The 23,720-nt window shown below is 47.6% G+C and overlaps 1 protein-coding gene across 2 annotated transcripts in view; it reads left to right on the top strand.

Annotated features, from left to right (window-relative positions):
• The window catches only part of LOC138739664 (autophagy-related protein 16-like), an 87,607-nt gene that overhangs the window by 10,192 nt on the left and 53,695 nt on the right, over positions 1–23,720 (top strand). Inside the window, exons 3-5 of one of the 2 annotated variants that reach the window (XM_069892177.1) lie at positions 11,455–11,528; positions 17,531–17,845; positions 22,151–22,216. In XM_069892177.1, coding sequence (XP_069748278.1) covers positions 11,455–11,528; positions 17,531–17,845; positions 22,151–22,216 — 455 coding nt within the window. The remainder of the gene's footprint in view (positions 1–11,454; positions 11,529–17,530; positions 17,846–22,150; positions 22,217–23,720) is intronic. The other variant, XM_069892178.1, reaches the window with a different exon arrangement.

The raw sequence follows: 23,720 nt of genomic DNA, 5'->3' as shown, positions 1-23,720 counted from the left end.
ATTGGTGCTCTGTGATTAGTAATGGGTCGCTTAAGGTGGGATGGGGGTGGAAAGGGAAGGTTGAGAATCGCTGCTCTAGCCCCAATTGTTACTGAAATATTTGGCTTGAGAAAATGGTCATTGGCCCATTTCCTCTGGAGTTCTGAAACTGTGCACATAACGAATCCATGAGGGACGATTAAAACAGGGGTTTTCAGTGTTTGGCAAAGGGATTACTTCAAGTGGAAAGGAAAAGGATAAGAACCACTGGTGTAGATGTTGCTGAGGGTTGGAGGGTAAACATGATGAATGTCCTCAGTCTTGTGAGGAAGTACAGGCATTGGGGGGTTGTTAGTTCAGGTGAGTTGATTGGAGATGTTTGTTCCCCGAGACATTGAAGATGTCTGAGGTCTCCATGACAGCGACATTGTCTCTTAGGCTTTCTGCATCCATATGAACCATCAAACACATCCCATTTTCATTTCTTCCACACTCCTTGAAACACCAAAGTCTGCGGACGCTGTGATCGTAGTGAAAACACATGCAAATGCTGGAGGAACCCATCCGGTCTTTCACCGTCCATAGGAAACCAGATATATTTTTCAAGGACAAAGGGCTCAGACCTGAAATGTCGGCAGTATATCTTTGTCTCCTATGGACGCTGAAAAGTCCGGCTGATTTCCTCCAAGATCAAGATTGAATTTATGACCATAGTAATAAAACACTGTCCTATTACATGAAATTTATTTTCGCCTGCTGCAAGGCTGACAGATTCACCACAGGCAGGAATTACCTAGGCCTCACTCGGAGTCAGACTTGGCGAAAGAGAAGCAAAAGAGAGTACCCCCCCCCACTAGAGTCACTGAGTGCCCGTAGATTCTCCTCCAGCGTTTCTGCATCCCCCCCCCACAGTCCAAACTGTCGACAACCCGAGCTCAAGATCTTAACCTCCGACACGGTCAGGAACCCTTCAGCGTTCTTGGCACCCCCTTGCGTCCCTGTTCCGATACCTGGTACCCCTCCAGCCAGTTTCTTTTTTTTTGAAATTATTATTTGATAATCATAATAAATCATACAATAAAAATACAAACAAGTCCATAACATTTTTACCCTTCACAATCCCACACCCCCTACCCTAACCCACCCCACCCTCCCAACTCCCCTCTAACTACCCCAAAAGAAAGAAAAAGAAGAAAGCAAGAAAGGGAGTCCATTTAACACAACACCCATCAATTATCTGCCATGGTTCGGGGCACCACCACCAATGTGTGGGGGGAAAAAATTTACGATTCAACCGCATATAATCCAAATACGGGCTCCAGGTTTTAACAAAAAAAGAATAATTATTATGTAAATTATATGTTATCTTTTCCAACGGGATACAAGATTTCATCTCCAAATGTCATCGTTGAATACTTAAATCAAGTAATTGCCAAACATTTCCTAGCCACAGCTAATCTCAGAAAAGCAATTTGAAATTTATTCAATTTTAACTCCAAGCTCAATTTTTTAATATAACCCAATAAAAATACCAAAGGATCAAATGGAATTTTAAATTTGAAAATACCTTCTAAAGGTTCCTTACCAAAAAGGTCTCGCTGTCTCGCATAACCCAGGAGAATGTAAGAAAGAACCAACTCCCTTTTGACATCTGAAACATAAATCAGAAGAAATGAACTTATATTTTCTTAATTTCTCTGCAGTTAAATATAACTGAAGAAAATTACAATGAACCTTACATTTACACACTGTCCTCACATAAAGTCATCCAATCATCTTGAGAAATAGATTTAGACAAATCTTTTTCCCATTTTAATTTAGATTTATAAACATCTGGCTTGAGCATTTTATTCTGCAATAAAGCATTCATCTCTGATATATAGAATTTCAAATTTAGTCTGTCTAGGTAACTATAAAGTACGTGCAAAATTATCCAACAATAAGGCTTTAACTTGAGAATAAGAAAAAATATTTGAAGATATGTCCTATTTCTCTTTCATTCTTTGAAACAAAATAAAATATCCTGCTTCATAACAATCTTCTACCAATTTAATTTCTTTCTGTTCCCACAACTTCAAAAGATGAAGTGTAAAAGGAAAAAGCTTATTTTGAAACAAAGGAGTTTTAGCCAAAATTTTACTTATAATTTCATTTTGTTTAGTCCATAATTCCATTAAATGTTTCAACACAGGCAGATTATAAATAAACTCATCCATCTTCTTCTCGCCAACCTGAGATAGTTCAATATTAGTTCATATCAAAGGTTTATTCACTTCGAACATTCTATTAACAAATTTCAACTGTGCCGATTCATAATAATTCTGAAAATGAGGAAGTTGCAAACCTCCTAAAGCATATTTCCAGGCTAATTTCTATAGTGACACTCTCGCCATTTTACCCTTCCACAAAAACCTCCCCACCGAAGCATTCAAATCTTTAAAAGATGTTTGAGGAATCTTGCAAGGGATAGATTGAAAAAGATATTGAGAGCGGGGAAAGATATTCATTTTAACATAATTAACATGTCCTATTAATGTTACAGATAAATCTTACCACCGATTCAAATCATATTTAATTTTAGACAGTAAAGGTAAGTGATTCAGTTCATATAAATGATTATAATTACTGTTTATTATTGTACCTAAATATTTAATCCAGTCGGACCCCTTAAATTTGACAATATGCCTACAAGGCGAATAATCCACTTCAGCTAAAGGCATAATTTTATTCTTTTCCCAGTTAATTTTATAACCTGATACTTCACCGTACTACTCCAATCTATCGTGCAGTCTCCCCAAAGACAACAAAAGTTGTGTTAAATATATCAAAACATCTTCAAACAAATTTATACTCGTCTGCTTTCACCTTAATACCCTTAATATTGCTATCTTGTCAAATCATCTGAGCCAAGGGTTCAATAGCAAATGCAAATAGAGCTGGACAGCCTTGGCGTGACATGATGGCGTGGGGAGAAGAAGTGGGAAGACACCTCCCCCTGGCAGAACTATTCAAAACTCATCTAAAACTTCTTTTTAAAACTTGATTACATTGTTGAAGAAAACTAAAGCTCAACCAGCAAAGAAAATGGCTACTAAACAGTTAACAATTACTGAAGAATCTCGGCCTACCTTGCAAACGGAGCCTCCAGAGTCGATTTCTACTCAACCCTGACCACAATGCCAGTCCACTGGTAAGGTGTATACTACACCGGCGACGTCCTCGCGTATTGCTGCACAAGATGGTGCCGGTGCCCAACGTCGATCTCCTGACCAAAAAGAACTGCGCATGTGAAAAACTTTGCACATGCACATTACACTTGAAATGGCCCAGGCTGCGGTGGGGGGGGGGGGGTGGGGGTAACCTGACCTCCCTCAGTCCAGCAACCGTACCCGTAGTCAGGTTGAGGCGACCTCCGTATCGGCGGAGGATTGGAAGAGGAGCAAACCTATGGAAGAAGACAGTTGTATGTAAGGGGAGGCCTGTGGTGAGGCAGACTTTTAAACTTAGTCTGATCTTCATCATTCAGATCCAACTTCACCTGCTGATTTGTCTAAACAAATGGAGAATTTGGCTGTACAAGTGAGTCAAGGATTTTCAGATATGAAGGAACAATTTGCTGAAATGAAGGGAGAAATATCTTCTATTAAAATGGATGTGGCAAAATGTTTGAAAGCAGTGGATAAGGACCAGGATAAATTTAAGAAGATTGAAGAAGCATTTATTGATTGTAAAGATGATGTGGACCAATGTAAAGAAAGGATGGGGCAGATGGAGGATTCGTTTACTGGTTGGGAGATTCAGAAAAGTGATCTGTTAAAGAAGATCGATGTTTTGGAAAATTAGAGTTGGAAGAATACTGTTAAAATGGTTGGTCTTCTGGCAGATTTTGAAGGTCCGGACTCGGTTCAGTTTTGTTCAAAAGTGGATTCCTGAGGTTTTGGGAACAGCATATTTCCCAAATGGTCTGGAACTGGGCAGAGCTCACAGAGCAATACGAAGGAAGCCGCTTCCTGGTCAAGCTCCAAGTTCTGTTTTGTGTGCTATCAGGTTAGAGAACAGTTTCTAATGCCAGAAGTAATCAGGGCCCTTTACTTACTAAGAATAACAGAGTATTTTTCGATGCTGATTTGAGTCCAGCTGTAATTAAACGTCGTAAAGAATTTAATTCAGCTAAAGCTGTTTTATGGAAGAAAGGGTATAAGTTTGCTTTTCGGTATCCTGCTGTACTTAAAATTTTTTATGGAGATTTTCAATCTCAGATTTTTCACTGATGGAAGCTCTTTCATTTGCTAATTCTTTACCTGATAATAAGCAGGGGTTAGGGCAAGGAAAGTTCCCTCAACAGCTTGTTTTGGTTCCAAAAGGGAAGAATGGGAAGCGAGAGATAGAATCTCAACAGTTGATTGATATTGGAATTGATGATGACCAGGTTAACGATTTGGAAGACGTATATTGTACTTGAAATGATCTTTGTTTTATTTTTTGATTGTTCTGTTCGGTGGGGGGGGGGGGGGGTGCAGGTGGTTCGACTATCAACCCTTCCAAAGTTGTCGGCCACTTTGTGGCATTTGTCACTCCCGTATAATTGAGGGGGGTTATTCACCTCAGCACGATTCTTATTCTAGAATAGATTTATTTTTAGTTTCAGCAGAATTACAAGGGCGAGTTTTTAAAGCCGAATATAAGAGTAGGATTTTGTCTGATCATTCTGTGTTATTCTGTACCGGTTCAGAGAGAGTGGAGAATGTTTATCGTTGGAGATTCAATTCTTTATTGAGAAATCCTGAATTTACTAAATTTATAAGGAATCAAATACAGTTAATTTTGAAAATAAATGTAGGTTCAGTTGATAGTTTCATGGGAGATTAGAGAGTTGGTTCCAGATAAAAGGGAGACCTACATAAAATACAGGAAGCAAGGTATGGACGAGATGCTTGGAAAATAGATGGATTGTAAAAAGAATCTTAAGAAATAAATTAGGAAAGTGAAAAGAAGGTATGAGGTGGCTATAGCGAACACGGTGAAAGTAAATCAGAAGGGTTTTTACAAATATGTAAATAGCAAAAATAGAGTGAACAATAAAATTGGTCCCTTCGAGAATCAGAGCGGAGAAATTTGTGAGGAGTCAAATGAAATGGGAGAGATAAATGCGTTCTTCTTGTCGGCATTCACGAGAGAAAAGGATTTAGAATTGTGTAGAATAAGTGAGGAAAAAAGGGTAATTATGGAAAACAGGGATTAGGAAAGAGGGGGTGTTGGAACTTTTGAGGTGGATAAGTCTCCGGGTCCCAACAGGTTTTTTCCCCAGGGCCTTGATGGAAGTCGGGGAGGAAATTGAGGAGGCTCTGTCAATGGTAAATTGGATTAGTAAATATGCGGATGATACAAAAATAGGGGGAGTTGTGGATAGTGAGGAGGGTTTTCAGAGACTGCAGAGGGATTTGGACTGATCGAAAGAGTGGGCTGAAAGGTGGCAGATGGAGTTTAATACCAATAAGTGTGAGGTGCTTCATTTTGGGAAGAATAATCAAAACAGGACACATGCGGTGAAGGGGAAGGCAGAGGAACAGAGAGATCTTGGAATTACATTCATTGTTCTTTGAAAGTGGAGTCTCATGTGGATAGAGTGGTAAAGAAGGCTTTTGGTAGGCTGGCCTTTATAAATCAAAGCATGGAATATAGGAGTTGGGAGGTGATTTTTGAGATTTTTCAAGGCATTGGTGAGGCCAAATTTGGAATACTGTGTGCAGTTCTGGTCCCCAAATTATAGAAAGGATATCAATAAGGTAGAGTGAGTCCAGAGAAGATTTACTAAAATGTTGCCTGGATTGCAGTATCTAGAATAGAAAGAAAAATTGAGTAGACTGGGTCTTTATTCATTGGACTGTAGAAGGTTGAGGGGGAATTTGATAAAGGTATATAAAATTAGAGGGGAATAGATAGAGTGGATGTGAATAGACTCTTCCCCTTGAGGGTAGGAGAGATTGGAACGAGGGGCCATAAGTTTAGGGTTAGGGGGCAAAAGTTTAAAAGTAACATGAGAGGAAACTTCTTCACTCAGAGAGTGGTGGCTGAGTGGAATGACCTTCCGGGAGAGGAGGTTGCAGCAGGGTCATTTTTGTCATTTAAGAGAAGGTTGGATAAGTACATGGATGTGAGGGGGTTGGAGGGTTATGGACAGGGAGCAGGTATGTGGGACTAGAGGAGATCACTTAAATCGGTGCGGACTAGAGGGGCCGAGATGGCCTGTTTCCGCACTGTGATTGTTATATGGTTATATGGATGCTTTGAAAGCTTATTTGCGGGGACAAATTATTAGTTATACTGCTAAAATTAAGAAACAACATATGGTTGAGACTAGCAAATTGGAGAAGGAGATGGCAATTTTGGAAAAGGATTTGCAATGAGATTCTACCGAAGTTAAGAAAGTGTGTTTAGTTAATCTTAAATTACAGTATAACTTGTTACAAACTTATAAGTTTGAGAAATTATTACAGAGAACTAAACAGCGATATTATGAGTTGGGTGAGAGAGCTCATAAAGTGTTAGCGTGGCAATTAAAAACGGAGCAAGCTTCTCGAACAATAAATGCTATCAGACATGATTCAATGATAATATATAAACCTCAGGAAATTAATGATGAGTTTCATACATTTGATGAGAAATAATATACTTCTGAAGTATTGGAAGAAGAAGCTAAAATTGATAATTTTTTGTCTGATTTAGTCTTCTTTGAAGGATACGCATATTAAGGATCTAGATATTTCTTTTACTGATAAAGAAGTGAGGTAAGCACTTTGATCTATGCCTGACAGGAAGTCTCCAGGGGATGATGGCTTTACTTCTGAATATTATTAAGAATTTCAGGATTTATTAATTCCTTTACTGATGGATGTATTGAGACAGGGGTCGAAGACTGGCTCTTTTCCGGATTCTTTTTCTAAAGCATTACAGTTATTCTTAAGAAGCAGGATCTTATAGATCTATTTCCTTATTGAATGTAGATTATAAAATTGTTGCCAAGGTTTTGGCTGATAGACTAGCTAAATACTTACCAGATTTGATTCATGTGGATTAGGCGGGTTCCATTAAAAATCAGTATTGTAAAGTTGATTTCTTTAATTAATACTTCTTGGGAGCAATCTGACCAACCAATGGTAACTTCCCTTGATGCAGAAAAGGCCTTTGATAGAGTGGAATGGAGTTTTCTGTTGAAAGTTTTGGGAAAGTTTAATTTTGAGCCTCTATCGGTTGGATTAAGGCTTTGTATAAAAATCTGACTGCTAGGGTTGTGACAAATGGACAGGTATCTTCACCTTTTATGTTGCGCTCCATCCAGTTTCGAGCCAGTCTCTAGCAATCTGCGGCCCTGCGTGAGTCTCCCAACAGTAGCCCGCAGCCTCCTCGCCTTGAGGCACCAGCATCCCTGCTGTGTGCGGCGGTCTCTCAGCCCCAGAGCCCCCTCACTGGTCCGCTGCTGTGGCCACCGTCCTTGCTGGTCGTCTCCTCTGCTTCTCCCTCTCAGATGGGGAGTGATCTTCCCGTCCTCTGGGGCCCTGCTTCCGTCCTTCTGCTTCCTCAGAGTCTGAAGCCCTCTATAGCTGCTGCCGATTAATAGGTGCCGCCATCTTGGGCTCAGACCCCGTGGCCGCAGGATTTTAAAATAAAATCCTTGAACAGGCCGTTTAAAGCCTGCGCGGAGCTATCGGTAGTTGGACTGGGTAGTAGAACCCTGCGGAGCATCACTGTGTTGCTCCATTACAGCAGCCCTGACTGCACCACCATCTTTTCTTTTGGTGTCTGTTGGATTATAAATCCCCACAATTCCTCTGTCTCCAGGAGGACTTTCCAAATGAGGCAACATTTCACTTGTGAATCTTCAGGGATCGTTGACCGCATCCGGGGCTCCCGCTGGGGTCTCCTCTACTTCGGAGAGACTAGGTGCAGTCTGGGAGATCACTTAGTTGAGCGCCTCAGCTCTGTCCGCTGCAATAGCGTGGATCTCCCAGTGGCCGCCCATTTCAATTCCCCGTCCCATTCCCTTACTGACATGTCTGTGGTCTCGTGCACTGCCAGACTGAGACCGCCCATAAATTGGAGGAGCAAACACCTCATCTTCTGACTGGGTCCCTCCATTTGGATGGCATTAAACATTCCCCCCCCCCCCCCACCTCTTCAACCAGCTTTCTCTTTCCTCTGTCTCCTTTCACACAGTCAACATGAGTTCTTGCCTCTCTATCAGATCCAATTAACACCTCTTGTTGGTCTGGATTCCTTCCCCAGCCGGCACCGACTGTGTTTGGAGATTTCCTGTTTCTGGCTCATTCTCCTTATTCCTTGAAGAAGGGCTCAGGCCAGAAATGTCGGCAATATATCTTTGTCTTCTATGGGCACTGAAAGACTGGCTGAATCGAACAAAATAGAGGTCTCAGTGAAGGGAAGGTTGAGAATCACTGCTCTAGACCCAATTGTTACTGAAATATTTGGCTTGAGAAAAATGGTCAATGGCCCATTTCCTTTGGAGTTCTGAAACCGTGCACATAACGAGTCAATGAGGGATGATTAAAACAGGGTTTTCAAACTTTTTCTTCCCACCCACATCCCACCTTAAGCAATCCTTTACTGATCACAGAGCACCGATGGATGACCAAGGGATTACTTAAAGTGGAATGTGAGTGGAAAGAAAAAGGTTGAGAACTGGGTTAGAGTGGGTCACCACATTGTGGGCTGGAATGTTCTAGCAAGTACTCTGCTTCCCCCAATCCCACTTACCCATACTTTATCCACCTTTTTTATGGTCAGGTAGGTTGGTTTGAGTGTACAGACGTATGTCTCGGGATTTGTTGGTGTGTTTGCCTGAGCAGGACTCCAGAATACACATGGTCTGTTAATTATTAATTGACAGGAGAGGCTAGGGAAAAATTGGTTCAGTGGGGAGTTGAGGCTTTGACCTGACCATTCAAGTGTTTCTACAGATGCTTTAATGAGGGTGATGGTCTTTCCACCACCCTCTCAGGCAGTGCATCCCTGATTCCAGGCCCACTCTGGGGTACAAAAATCCCTCCATCGATTCTCTCAAGCCTCCTGCGTTTTGCAACAACCCCACACCCCCTTGTCTGAAACACACCACAGGGTTAGACGGTTATTAAAAACATAGAACATTATCGCTCAGTCCAGACCCTTCGGCCCTCAATGTTCTGCTGTTCCATATATCCCTAAAAAATGGTACTAAACCCACCCTACCCCATAACCCTTTATATCCTGTCTTGCCAATCCCCCTTCCCCCTCCTACTCTTTTCTTTGGACGCCTGTCAGCATTTTCTCATACGATTCTGTGAGGGGTGCTGGACAAAGTGGCAACTCTGCCTTACGGTGGACAAAGTTGAAGAATTTCATGTATGTTGCGTTCTAAATGTAGTATTACGTGACCATAATGGAACCTTTGCCTTTACACGTGTTTACGGTGAGTGGAGGAAGATTTTGGGCAGATGTAGTTTTTTTGACAGAGAGTTGTGGGTATCTGGAATGCCTTGCCAGGGGTGGTGGGGGAGTTGAGACATTGGGGACATTTAAGAGACAGGGACATGGATGAAAGGAAAATCGAGGGTTACGTGGTATTTAGTGTTTTTTTGGTAGGAGCATATAGTACAACTCATATCGAGGGCTGAAGGGCCTGTACTGTGCTGTGTTCAGACATTTCTACAAACCCACTACCTCCTACAACTGCCTCGACTACACATCTTCACACCCAAGTCCCCTGTTCTGACCCTGTTCCCTTCTCTAAATTCCTCCTCACACCTTGAGGAAGGGCTCAAGCCCGAAACGTTGGCTCTGTATCTTTCCCTTTGCTCCATGAAGGACACTGTTTGACCTGCTGAGTTTCTCCAGTATCTTGTGTTTTAACTCCAGCCACGGCGTCTTTTAAATTTTGTGATCTACTTCTCTATTTTACTTCCATCCATGTGTCTAAGAGTCTCTTAAATGCCTCTAATATTTCAGCCTCCGCCACCATCCCTGACAAGGCATTCTAGGCCCCCACAACTCTCTGTTTAAAAAAAAAACTTACCCCTGATGTGTCCCCTAAACTTCCCTCCCTTTACTTTGTACACATGTCCCCTGGTGTTTGCTGATCCTGCCCTGGGAAACAGGCACTGGCTGGCCACCCTGTCTATGCTTCTCATAATCTTGTTGACCTCTATCAAGTCTTCTCTCATCCTTCTTCGCTCCATAGAGAAAAGTCCCAGCTCTGCCAACCTTGCCTCATAAGACTTGTTTCCCAATCCAAGCAACATCCTGGTAAATCGCCTCTGCCCCCTCTCCACAGCTTTCACATCTTTCCTATAACGAGGTGACCAGAACCGAACACAATTCTCTAAGTGTGGTCTCACCAGAAATTTGTAGAGTTGCAACATGATCTCTCTATTCCTGTACTCAATCCCCCAACTAATGAAACCCAGCATCTCATAGGCTTTCTTAACTATCCTATCAATCTGTGCCTATTTCCTTCAGAAAGTTGTTCTATATATTTGGAAAGGAGGACGAGGATTTTCAAACCGATGTACTTCTTGCTTGGGGCTGGTGGGCATTGTTGGGGTGGTAGGAGGGAAAAGGAAGTGTGAAGAGAATGAAAGGGGTGGTAGGAGAGCAGGCGGGGAGGGGGGCAGACACAGAGGGAGGGCAGATGTGGGAGAGGAGGGTAGGAGTGGAGAGGGGGGACAATGGGTGAAAGGAGAAGGCAGGTGTGGGGAGGGGTGGTCGCACAGGTGGGGAGAACACAGGAAAGAGGCAGGGAGAAGGGGAAGAAAGGAGAGGGTGGCCAAGAGGGAGGGAGAGGTCAGAAGTGGGACAAATGGAAGGAGAGGGCAGAGGGGAGAAGGTGGAACTGGGGTCGAGAGGGTGGATGGAGATGGAGAAAAGGTGGAACCAGGGACGAGAGGGCAGAGGGGGAGATGGTGAAACTGAGGAAGAGATGCGGAAGGTGGAACCAGGGAGGAGAGGACAGATGCAGAGGGAAGGGGAGGAGAAGGCTAACATGTGGTCAGGGGAAAGGGGGAGGAGGAGAGGTGAAGAGGGTGAATGTGAGGGGGGGAGCTGTGTGAAAGAAGTTCATTATTGTCTGTGCAACGTGGTTGGAGGGATGAGGCACTTCAGTTCCTGCCGGTGGATTGGGGAGTTCAGGTTGTTCTCCTATGAATGGAGGAGGTTTCGAGGGGATCTGATGGAGGGGTATTGAAATTGGGTGGGGTGTGGAGCACAGATGGAAAGAGGGGGCTGGGACAGAGACCGGGGGCATCATCAAAACGCAAAGGGGGTGACGGTCTCCCCCCACTGGCTGGGGGGGGTGGAGTTGCATGCATGCAAGGGGGTGGGGAACAGTGGGAGCAAGGTTCAGCTGTTGTGGTCATGAGGAATTGCCCTGCCTTCCCACCCATGCGCTACAGACCCTGTTGTGACATTCTCCTGCATTTCTCTTAGCTCGCTCAGGAGCTGTACGAACTCAGCAAAGAGCACAGACGCAAGGAGATGGAACTGGAAGCCACTCAGAGCAGGTAGGCCAGCCACGTGGGTCAATTAGGGGAAGCTCCAGAGTGGGTGTTTTAGACGACACCTTCCTCATTCTAATATATCCTAATTTCAAAGTATCATCTTCCAAAGCGTGAGCTGTGATATCCCAAATTTCGATCTTTTTAATCCATCAAATCAAACTCTATGGCAGTTACTTTATGTAGTTTTAATTAGTTGATGGAGCAGATAAACATTTTGCATAGCTTCGCCTCAAGATGATGAATAACAAAGTATTTACAGTATACAGTCCTTGTTCCTCTACTTTGGTGCACCTCTATCTCGGTGGCCAGTGGAGAGCGCGCCATAGAACACGATCTTGGGAAGGCGATGGTCCTCCATTCTGGAGACGTGACCCACCCAGCGCAGCTGGATCTTCAGCAGCGTGGACTCGATGCTGTCGACCTCTGCCATCTCGAGTACTTTGATGTTGGTGATGAAGTCATTCCAATGAATGTTGAGGATGGAGCGGAGACAACGCTGATGATGCCGGTAGAGGACCCATGATTCGGAGCCAAACAGGAGTGTGGGTATGACAACGGCTCTGTGTACGCTAATCTTTGTGAGGTTTTTCAGTTGGTTGTGTTTCCAGACTCTTTTGTGTAGCTTCCAAAGGCGCTATTTGCCTTGGCGAGTCTGTTGTCTATCTCTTTGTCGATCCTTGCATCAGATGAAATGGTGCAGCCGAGGTATGTAAACTGGTTGACCGTTTTGAGTTCTGTGTGCCCGATGGAGATGTGGGGGAGCTGGTGGTCATGGTGGGGAGCTGGCTGATGGAGGACCTCAGTTTTCTTCAGGCTGACTTCCAGGCCAAACATTTTGGCAGTTTCCGCAAAACAGGACGTAAAGAAATCTCTTGGTGCCTGCCACATTGACCACTGCCAGTGGGCTGATCTCGCCTCCAACCGTGCATCTTGGCGCCTCACAGTTCGGCGGGCAGCACCCTCCTTTGAAGAAAACCGCAGAGCCCACCTCACTGACAAAAGACAAAGGAGGAAAAACCCAACATCCAACCCCAACCAACCAATTTTCCCTTGCAACCGTGCCTGCCTGTCCCGTGTCGGACCTGTCAGTCATCAACGAGCCTGCAGCTGACGTGGACATACCCCTCCATAAATCTTCGTCCGCAAATCCAAGCCAAAGAAAAGAAAGAAAAAGTACACAGATAGTCCTTTAGATTTTACTTACTCAAAAGTTGTCATAACAAAAGCGATCATTAAAGACTCCTATGAAAACACAAAGATACTAAGAGATACAAAAATTCAAAGAAAAATTTCTCAAGCTCATGCTTCCTTCACATCTTCTAGAATGAGAACAAGCTGTTAGCCTGGGCGGATATTACATCACAAGGTTTTACAGGTGTACCAAGAACGCAGAATAGGTACGTCCTACAGAGATAACCGCCCCTGCTCCTCTTCCACAGATTCCAACACCATGGGACAGGCCCTTCAGCCAAACTCCATGTTGGTCCAGTTGTGGGCTGGTCCCCTGCCTACCACATTTCCACCAATGCACATCTTTAAGATGTTGTCATTGCACCCACTTCTGCAGCTTCCTCTTGCAGCTCGTTCCGGATGTGGACCACCCTCTGAGCAAACCTGCCCCTCAGAATTCCTTTGGACCTCTCTCCTCAGTCCTCTCCCCTTGAACTTTGGAGTTCAAACTCTGGAGTCAGCTAGCCTAGGGCAAAAAAATAACTGAGCATTCACTCAATTCAAAACAGGAATGAGTTTCCAGCCTGATTACTTTGGTGGGATGGAGCAGAACATTTCACCTGGATGACTCTAAAAAGGGAGGTTGGGAACCATCTCTATAGACAAAGCTCTCCCACCCTGGGTAGATTAATTGGAACTCCTGCTGGAGAGTTTTAAAAGTCTGATCATATCTGTGTCTGCTCCAGGAGGAGAAGTTAAACTTAACTCCAAGTTTAAGTTCAGTCACCACGTTATATCGAGTGTATTGAGAAAGGTTGTCATTTACAACTTCCAAGAGAATGGATCTAGAGATGGAATTCAAGATTCCTTTATTGTCAAGTAATGATGTCGAACATTGCCTTCCGCCTGCCGTAAGGTAGACAAAGGGTCTCCATTGGTGTTGCCCGGCGCCCCTTACAGTACGAAAGAAAGGGAAGCAAAAGCGAGTCCCTTCAGAGTCACTGAGTGTCCGTGGATTATCCTCTAGCGATTCCCGCAGCTGCACAGACTCCTGTTCAATCCATCGGCCGCCCGAGCTCCATCCCTCAACATGAAGCCATCGGCGCCCAAGGCCCTTCAGGGGGCCCTTATCTCCAGGGCCATCTCAAATCCCGGCTCGAATCCCTGGCCCCCATGAGCCACTCCCGCAGCCCGTGTGGGTCCCTCATCCTCTGAGCCCCTCGATGGTCTGCCACCGCGGTCACCGTCCTGTAGGCTCGTCGCCTCTTCTTCTCCTTCTCAACGGGGGTGGGGGAGGGTGGTTCTCCCCATTCCTGCTGCCCTGCGCTGGTCCACTACAACCCCTCGTGGCCGCTGACGAGCACAGGCGCCGCCACCTTGGGCACATCATTCTGGTTTGGCCCACCCCAGGATGTAGTACAAGCTCCCTGCTCTTGTTTTGAGTCCCAGCTGCACTGACACTGGGAGTCCCTGGGATCCTGCGCAGTTGAGTGCACTGGGTTGGGGGGAGGGGGCTGCAACTTGTCTGATTCAGAGCATGTGATGCAATGATTTAGAGTCTCTGAGCTGAGCCTCTGTGGAAGCACCACTCCTGGGGTTGTGGCACTGTGGAAGGACATAGTATAGCTCTGATTAGCCGAGATGGTCAGGACCAGGCCTATTTCGGATAAAAGATATTTTTGGATAATTGATCATTTTTTAAAAACAGCCCAGAAGCAAACAGCAAGTCAGTTGTAGCAGTGTTGAAACAAGGGCCCCTCCCTCAACAATGAAGACGCTGTTTACATCCGGTACCACACGGATGGCAGTCTCTTCAATCTGAGGCGCCTGCAAGCTCACACCAAGACACAAGAGAAACTTGTCCGTGAACTACTCTTTGCAGACGATGCCGCTTTAGTTGCCCATTCAGAGCCAGCTCTTCAGTGCATGATGTCCTGTTTTGCAGAAACTGCCAAAATGTTTGGCCTGGAAGTCAGCCTGAAGAAAACTGAGGTCCTCCATCAGCCAGCTCCCCACCATGACTACCAGCCCCCCCACATCTCCATCGGGCACACAAAACTCAAAACGGTCAACCAGTTTACCTATCTCGGCTGCACCATTTCATCAGATGCAAGGATCGACAACGAGATAAACAACAGACTCGCCAAGGCAAATAGCGCCTTTGGAAAACTACACAAAAGAGTCTGGAAAAACAACCACCTGAAGAAACACACGAAGATCAGCGTGTACAGAGCCATTGTCATACCCACACTCCTGTTCGGCTCCGAATCATGGGTCCTCTACCGGCATCACCTACGGCTCCTAGAACGCTTCCATCAGTGCTGTCTCCACTCCATCCTCAAAATTCATTGGAATGACTTCATCACCAACATCAAAGTACTCGAGCTGGCAGAGTCCGCAAGCATCGAATCCACGCTGCTGAAGACCCAACTGCGCTGGGTGGGTCACGTCTCCAGAATGGAGGACTATCGCCTTCCCAAGATCGTGTTCTATGGCGAGCTCTCCACTGGCCACCGAGACAGAGGTGTACTAAAGAAGAGGTACAAGGACTGCTTAAAGAAATCTCTTGGTGCCTGCCACATTGACCACCGCCAGTGGGCTGATATCACCTCACCCCGTGCATCTTGTCGGCTCACAGTTCGGCGGGCAGCAACCTCCTTTGAAGAAGACCGCAGAGCCTACCTCACTGACAAAAGACAAAGGAGGAATAACCCAACACCCAACCAACCAACCAATTTTCCCTTGCAACCGCTGCAACTGTGCCTGCCTGTCCCGCATCGGACTTGTCAGTCACCAACGAGCCTGCAGCAGACGTGGACATATCCCTCCATAAATCTTCGTCCGCGAAGCCAAGCCAAAGAAAGGAAACAAGGGAAGACTTTTTAAGCATGAAATAATGTTTATCGTAAATATTCAAGTATAATGCAAAATAACTTTCCCCATTTTTCACTTCAAAAATAGGAAGGTCGCATTATACTCGAGAGTAAAAAATTTTTTAAAATTTCTGCAGGCGAGGGAGCGGCAGCGCAACTCGGGCGGGTGAGAGGCAGCGCGACTTGGGTGGCCGGGCAGGCGAGCGGCTGCGCAACTCGGGTGGCCGCGCAGATGAGCTGCAGCGCGACTCAGGTGGCCAAGTCGGGGGGGTGGGGGGGAGTGTCGTGAGAGACAACATCGTGAATCAGGCGGGCGAGTGGAGGGGGGTCGTGAGAGACGACATTGTGAATCGGGCGGGAGAGGGGATTCATGAGAGACACCAGCGCGACTCGGGTGGGTGAATGGAGGGGGGTCGTGAGAGACGGCAGCACTACTTGAGCGGGTGAACAGCCGAAGAGACGGCAGCGCAATTCAGGCGGGTGAGGGGAGGGGGGGGGGGTCGTATTATACACAGGGGTATAATACGTCGCATTATACATAAATATTTATGGTAATTCTCACCCAAAAAAAAGCAAAATGAGATAAATCCAACACCAAAAACTGGAAATTCTACTCAGAAGTTTTTCCAAACTTCCAAAATGTTGTCAGCCTGTGACGTCAGTTCTTTTCTGAAAAATTTTTTTTTTTAGATTGTTTAAAATATCTTCATTTATCCGAAAATTTTCAGAGGTGAAATGATGTCATTTGGCTTCAAAGTTTTTCGAATAAATGAGAATTACTGATTTTTCCGAAATCACTTCCACGTCTACAAAATTTTGGATAACTGAGGATTTCAGATAATCCAATTTTCAGATAATTGGAGTTGTACTGTACACGATAAATGGTTGGGCACCGATGAGTGCGGTAGAGCAGAGGGATCCAGGAATACCGATACTTAATTCCCTGAAAGTGGCGGCATGGGTGGATAAGGTCTTTTGGCACCTTGGCCTTCATAAATCAAAGTACATGCATTTCCCCATATCTGAAAAGCTTGGGACCGGATGTTTTTCTGTTAACTGGATTTTTCACATAACCAGTATTATCAGCGGATTTTCCAATATTGGTGGTTAAAGAATAACAAAAATCAATGGAAGGGTTTTCAAGCAGGAAATAGTGTTTAATTCTTACCTAAAAACAACGTGATCTCTATAATTGCCATTGTACAACACATAAGAGCTCCAATGGATTCAAAATGACGCTAACAGCATGTCAGAGCCCCACATGAGCACATCGAGTGAAAATTTCTTTACAACATGTGACGTCACGTTGCCGCTGAAAAAAGGTTTGGGTATTGAACTTTTTGGTTAACCGAATTTCGGATACTGTATTGTGTTAGGAGTTCGAATGTTATGGTGAAGTTGTATAAGACATTGGAGAAGCCAAATTTAGAGGATTGTGTGCAGTTTTGGTCACCGAATGACAGGAAAGATACCAATAAGATAGAAAGTATGCAGAGAGGATTTACTAGGATGTTGCCCGGACCTCAGGAACTGAGTTACAGGGAAAGGTTCAACAGGTTAGGACTTTAATCCCTGGAGCATAGAAGAATGAGAGGAGATTTGATCAAGGTTTTTAAAATCATGGGGGATTGATGGAGTAAATGTAGATCAGCTTTTTCCACTGAGGGGAGGTGAGATACAAACCAGAGGAAATGGGTTAAGGGTGAAAGGGGAAAGGTTTAGGGGGAACGTTCACACAGAGAGGGGTGGGGGTGTGGGACGAGCTGCCAGCTGAAGTGGTGAATGTAGGCTCAATGTTAACTTGAGAAGACTTTGGACAGGTCCATCGATGGGAGGGCTACGGACTGGGTCAATGGAACGAAGTCAAGTAAGAGTTCTGCACAGACTAGTTGTGCTGTAGTGTTTTGTGGCTCATCTCCCCACCCACCCCCCTCACCTCCCTTCTGTGCTGTCCCATCGCAGGCTGACAGAGCTGCTAGAGAGGCTGGGCAAGATGGAGGAGGCACGGCAGGAGTTGGCAACGCGGGTCGCCGTGCTGGAGGAGGCGAACTGGACGGTGAAGGAGGAGTACGACACACTGCATATCCTTTATCGGGAGCAGTGGCAGCAACTTCGCACGCACGAGCTAGAGGTCTCCAAGCGCATCCACGACCTGCTCCATCTCAAGGCCCAGGAGGCCCAGGAGCTGAATTACAAGATCGAGAAGCCGCGCAGGTACCCACTTGTCGAGAGTGGGAAAGGGACCAGGGGCCCCTCACAGAGGGATGGGATGGCAGAGTGAGTTCCCTCCACTCCGTCCCATCACACACGCCCGGGGTCAGACACAGAGTGAAGCTCCCTCCACACCGTCCCATCACACACTCCCGGGGTCAGATACAGAGTGAAGCTCCCTCCACACTGTCCCATCACACACTTCCGGGGTCAGACACAGAGTGAAGCTCCCTCCACACTCCCATCACACTCTCCCAGGGTCAGACACAGAGTGAAGCTCCCTCCACACTCCCATCACACTCTCCCAGGGTCAGACACAGAGTGAAGCTCCCTCCACACCGTCCCATCACACTCTCCCAGGGTCAGACACAGAGTGAAGCTCCCTCCACACCGTCCCATCACACTCTCCCAGGGTCAGACACAGAGTGAAACTCCCTCCACTCCATCCCATCACACACTCCTGGGGTCAGACACAGAGTGAAGCTCCCTCCACTCCGTCCCATCACACACTCCTGGGGTCAGACACAGAGTGAAGCTCCCTCCACACCGTCCTATCACACACTCCTGGGGTCAGACACAGAGTGAAGCTCCCTCCACACCGTCCCATCACACACTCCTGGGGTCAGACACAGAGTGAAGCTCCCTCCACTCTGTCCGATTACACACCCCCGGGGTCAGACACAGAGTGAAGCACCCTCCACACCATCCCCTCACACACATCTCAGGGTCAGACACAGAGTGAAACTCCCTCCACACCGTCCCATCACACACTCCCCGGGGTCAGAGACAGAATGAAACTCCCTCCGCACCATCCCATCACTCACTCCCGGGGTCAGACACAGAGTGAAGCTCCCTCCATACCGTCCCATCACACACTCCTGGGGTCAGACACAGAGTGAAACTCCCTCCACACTGTCCCATCACACACTCCCCGTGGTCAGAGACAGAGTGAAACTCCCTCCACACCGTCCCATCACACACTCCTGGGGTCAGACACAGAGTGAAGCTTCCTCCACTCCGTCCCATCACACACTCCCCGGGGTCAGACACAGAGTGAAACTCCCTCCACACCGTCCCATCACACACTCCCAGGTTCAGACACAGAGTGAAACTCCCTCCACACCGTCCCATCACACACTCCCAGGTTCAGACACAGAGTGAAACTCCCTCCACACCGTCCCATCACACACTCCTGGGGTCAGACACAGAGTGAAGCTCCCTCCACGACATCCCATCACACACTCCTGGGGTCAGACACAGAGTGATGCTCCCTCCACGACATCCCATCACACACTCCCAGGGTCAGACACAGAGTGAAACTCCCTCCACGTCATCCCATTTCACACTCCCTGGGGTCAGACACAGAGTGAAACTCCCTCCACTCCGTCCCATCACACTCTCCCACGGTCAGACACAGAGTGAAGCTCCCTCCACCCCGTCCCATCACACACTCCTGGGGTCAGACACAGAGTGAAGCTCCCTCCACACCGTCCCATCAACACTCCTGGGGTCAGACACAGAGTGAAACTCCCTCCACACCGTCCCATCACACACTCCCCGGGGTCAGACACAGAGTGAAGCTCCCTCCATACCGTCCCATCACACACTCCTGGGGTCAGACACAGAGTGAAACTCCCTCCACACTGTCCCATCACACACTCCCCGTGGTCAGAGACAGAGTGAAACTCCCTCCACACCGTCCCATCACACACTCCTGGGGTCAGACACAGAGTGAAGCTTCCTCCACTCCGTCCCATCACACACTCCCCGGGGTCAGACACAGAGTGAAACTCCCTCCACACCGTCCCATCACACACTCCCAGGTTCAGACACAGAGTGAAACTCCCTCCACACCGTCCCATCACACACTCCCAGGTTCAGACACAGAGTGAAACTCCCTCCACACCGTCCCATCACACACTCCTGGGGTCAGACACAGAGTGAAGCTCCCTCCACGACATCCCATCACACACTCCTGGGGTCAGACACAGAGTGAAGCTCCCTCCACGACATCCCATCACACACTCCCAGGGTCAGACACAGAGTGAAACTCCCTCCACGTCATCCCATTTCACACTCCCTGGGGTCAGACACAGAGTGAAACTCCCTCCACTCCGTCCCATCACACTCTCCCACGGTCAGACACAGAGTGAAGCTCCCTCCACCCCGTCCCATCACACACTCCTGGGGTCAGACACAGAGTGAAGCTCCCTCCACACCGTCCCATCACACACTCCTGGGGTCAAACACAGAGTGAAACTCCCTCCACACCGTCCCATCACACACTCCCCGGGGTCAGACACAGAGTGAAGCTCCCTCTACCCCGTCCCATCACACACTCCCGGGGTCAGACACAGAGTGAAACTCCCTCCACACCGTCCCATCACACACTCCTGGGGTCAGACACAGAGTCAAGCTCCCTCCACTCCGTCCCATCACTCACTCCTGGGGTCAGACACAGAGTGAAGCTCCCTCCACACCGTCCCATCACACACTCCTGGGGTCAGACACAGAGTGAAGCTCCCTCCACACTGTCCCATCACACACTCCTGGGGTCAGACACAGAGTGAAGCTCCCTCCACACCGTCTCATCACACACTCCTGGGGTCAGACACAGAGTGAAGCTCCCTCCACTCCGTCCCATCACACACTCCCAGGGTCAGACACAGAGTGAAACACCCTCCACACCGTCCCATCACACACTCCCGTGGTCAGACACAGAGTGAAGCTCCCTCTGCACCGTCCCATCACACACTCCCAGGGTCAGACACAGAGTGAAACTCCCTCCACACCGTCCCATCACTCACTCCCAGGGTCAGACACAGAGTGAAGCTACCTCCGCACCGTCCCATCACACACTTCCCGTGGTCAGACACAGAGTGAAACTCCCTCCACACCGTCCCATCACTCACTCCCAGGGTCAGACACAGAGTGAAGCTCCCTCCGCACCGTCCCATCACACACTCCCCGGGGTCAGACACAGAGTGAAACTCCCTCCACACCGTCCCATCACACACTCCCAGGGTCAGACACAGAGTGAAACTCCCTCCACACAGTCCCATCACACACTCCTGGGGTCAGACACAGTGAAACTCCCTCCATACCGTCCCATCACACACTCCCAGGGTCAGACACAGAGTGGAACTCCCTCCACACCATCCCCTCACACACATCTCAGGGTCAGACACAGAGTGAAACTCCCTCCACACCGTCCCATCACACACTCCCCGGGGTCAGAGACAGAGTGAAACTCTCTCCGCACCATCCCATCACTCACTCCCGGGGTCAGACACAGAGTGAAGCTCCCTCCATACCGTCCCATCACACACTCCTGGGGTCAGACACAGAGTGAAACTCCTTCCACACCGTCCCATCACACACTCCCCGGGGTCAGAGACAGAGTGAAGCTCCCTCCACATCATCCCATCACACACTCCCGGGGTCAGACACAGAGTGAAGCTCCCTCCACACCATCCCATCACACACTCCCCGGGGTCAGAGACAGAGTGAAACTCCCTCCGCACCGTCCCATCACTCACTCCCGGGGTCAGAGACAGAGTGAAGCTCCCTCCATACCGTCCCATCACACACTCCTGTGGTCAGACACAGAGTGAAACTCCCTCCACACCGTCCCATCACACACTCCCCGGGGTTAGAGACAGAGTGAAGCTCCCTCCACACCGTCCCATCACACACTCCCCGGGGTCAGAGACAGAGTGAAACTCCCTCCACACTGTCCCATCACACACTCCCCGGGGTCAGACACAGAGTGAAGCTCCCTCCACACTGTCCCATCACACACTCCTGGGGTCAGACACAGAGTGAAACTCCCTCCACACCGTCCCATCACACACTCCCCGGGGTCAGACACAGAGTCAAGCTCCCTCCACACTGTCCCATCACACACTCCCAGGGTCAGACACAGAGTGAAGCTCCCTCCACACCGTCCCATCACACACTCCCCGTGGTCAGACACAGAGTGATACTCCCTCCACAATGTCCCATCACAGACTCCCCGGGGTCAGACACAGAGTGAAGCTCCCTCCACACTGTCCCATCACACACTCCCAGGGTCAGACACAGAGTGAAGCTCCCTCCACACCGTCCCATCACACACTCCCCGGGGTCAGAGACAGAGTGAAGCTCCCTCCACTCCGTCCCATCACACTCTCCCACGTTCAGATCCATTATGGAGCTCCATCCACACCGTCCCATCACACCCTCCCACGGTCAGATCCATTATGGAGCTCCATCCACACCATCCCACCACCAACCCCCTGACGCCTGAGTTATTTTGGGGACATGTGGCAGAGTTTGGATTGAATGATCGTTTTGGCATCTTTGATGATTATGTTCCTCTCCCTCTCCCAGGGTTGAGTGGAGAAACCAAGAGAAGGATCTAGCCACTGTTTCCAGTGTGCCCATCTCGAACAGGACGTGAGTGCAAAATGCTTTCTGTGGGGGAACGCAGGGGTAGGGTAGGGTAAACACAATGCAAGATGACTGGGGGCATGATTCTCCCTCTCTCCCCTCTGGCACACAGCTAGCCACTCGTGACCTCTCCCATCTTAGTCGGAAGAGCTTCCACATTCAGGGAGGACGTAATCTTTCATGGCAGCATTCTTTACAGCATGGAGAAATAGGGAGATCGTGCAGTCCCGGACTAAGGATCATTTGATGTTGCTGCACAAGTTGATGGGACGGTTAAGAAGGTGTGAGGTGTGTTGGCCTTCGTTAGTCCGGGGCTTGAGTTCAAGGCCTGTGAGGTAATGTGGCAGCTCTATAAAACCGAGGTGAGACCACACTTGGAATATTGCACTTACTTCTGGTCACCTCATTATAGGAAGGATGTGGAAGCTGGTGAGAGTGGGCAGAGGAGATTCACCAGGATTGGAAAATATGTCTTATGAGGCAAGGTTAGCAGAGCTGAGGCTTTTCTCTTTGGAGCGACTAAGAATGAGAGGTGACTTAATAGAGATTCTGAGGGGCATAGATAGGGTGAACAACCAGTGCCTTATTCCCGGGGTGACAGCAGCGAACACCAGAGGGTATCTCTTTAAGGTGAGGTGAGAAAAGCTTCAGGGAGATGTCAGGGGTACATTTTTTTTACACACAGTGAGTGGTGCCACAGATCCTGCCTAATCTGTTGTAATTTGCTTCTCCCCAGTTCAGCTCACTCTCCCTTCCCCCTCCTCAAATTTCAGGTTTAACCTTATCCATAACCATCTTAAACCTGAAGGAGTTGTGATCATTATTCCCAAGAGCCTCCCCCATTGAAACCAATTCAGTAAGTTAGAATTTAATGCAAGCTCTGGTTGAATCATTGATGAACAGTTTCAAGAACCCCCCCCCCCACCTCCCTTGGATGCACCAAACAGATTCTGCCCCATCTAGAACATAGAACATTCCAGCGCAGTACAGGCCCTTCAGCCCATGATGTTGGGCTAACCTATATGAACAGATGCAACAACCCAACCCTTTCCCGACCTCACACCTATAATCCTCTATTTATCTGAGTCTTTTAAAAGTCCCTATTGTACTGCCCTCCACCACTACTCCCTGTGTATAAAAAAAAACTTATCCCCTGATGATCCCAAGGAATTTTGTACATTTTAAAAAAACAAGGTAAAGATTTTGTGCAGGGTATTTTTTTTTACATAATGGTGGATCGGAGAGGTGGGGGATCAAGATTGGTTTTATCATGAACATGTGTCACAAAATTTGTTGTTTTTTTTGGCAGCAGTGTCGTCCATTATTGCTATAAATCACATTTCCCCAATGCAAAAGAAGAGGAAGTGAGGGGGTGTCTGTGGTTTCATGCCCATTCAGGAATCTGATGGTGGAGGGGAGGAAGCTGTCCTTGTGCCACTGGGTGTCTGTTGTCAGGCTCCTGTACGTCCTTCCTAATGGTTGCAGAGTGAAGAGAGCCTGGCCTGGGTGT

This window comes from Narcine bancroftii, chromosome 7 (assembly GCF_036971445.1).
Source record: "Narcine bancroftii isolate sNarBan1 chromosome 7, sNarBan1.hap1, whole genome shotgun sequence".
In the NCBI taxonomy this organism is placed as follows: Eukaryota; Metazoa; Chordata; class Chondrichthyes; order Torpediniformes; family Narcinidae; genus Narcine; species Narcine bancroftii.
Note: the sequence above shows the minus strand (reverse complement) of the source record. Positions and strands in the feature narration are given on the sequence as shown.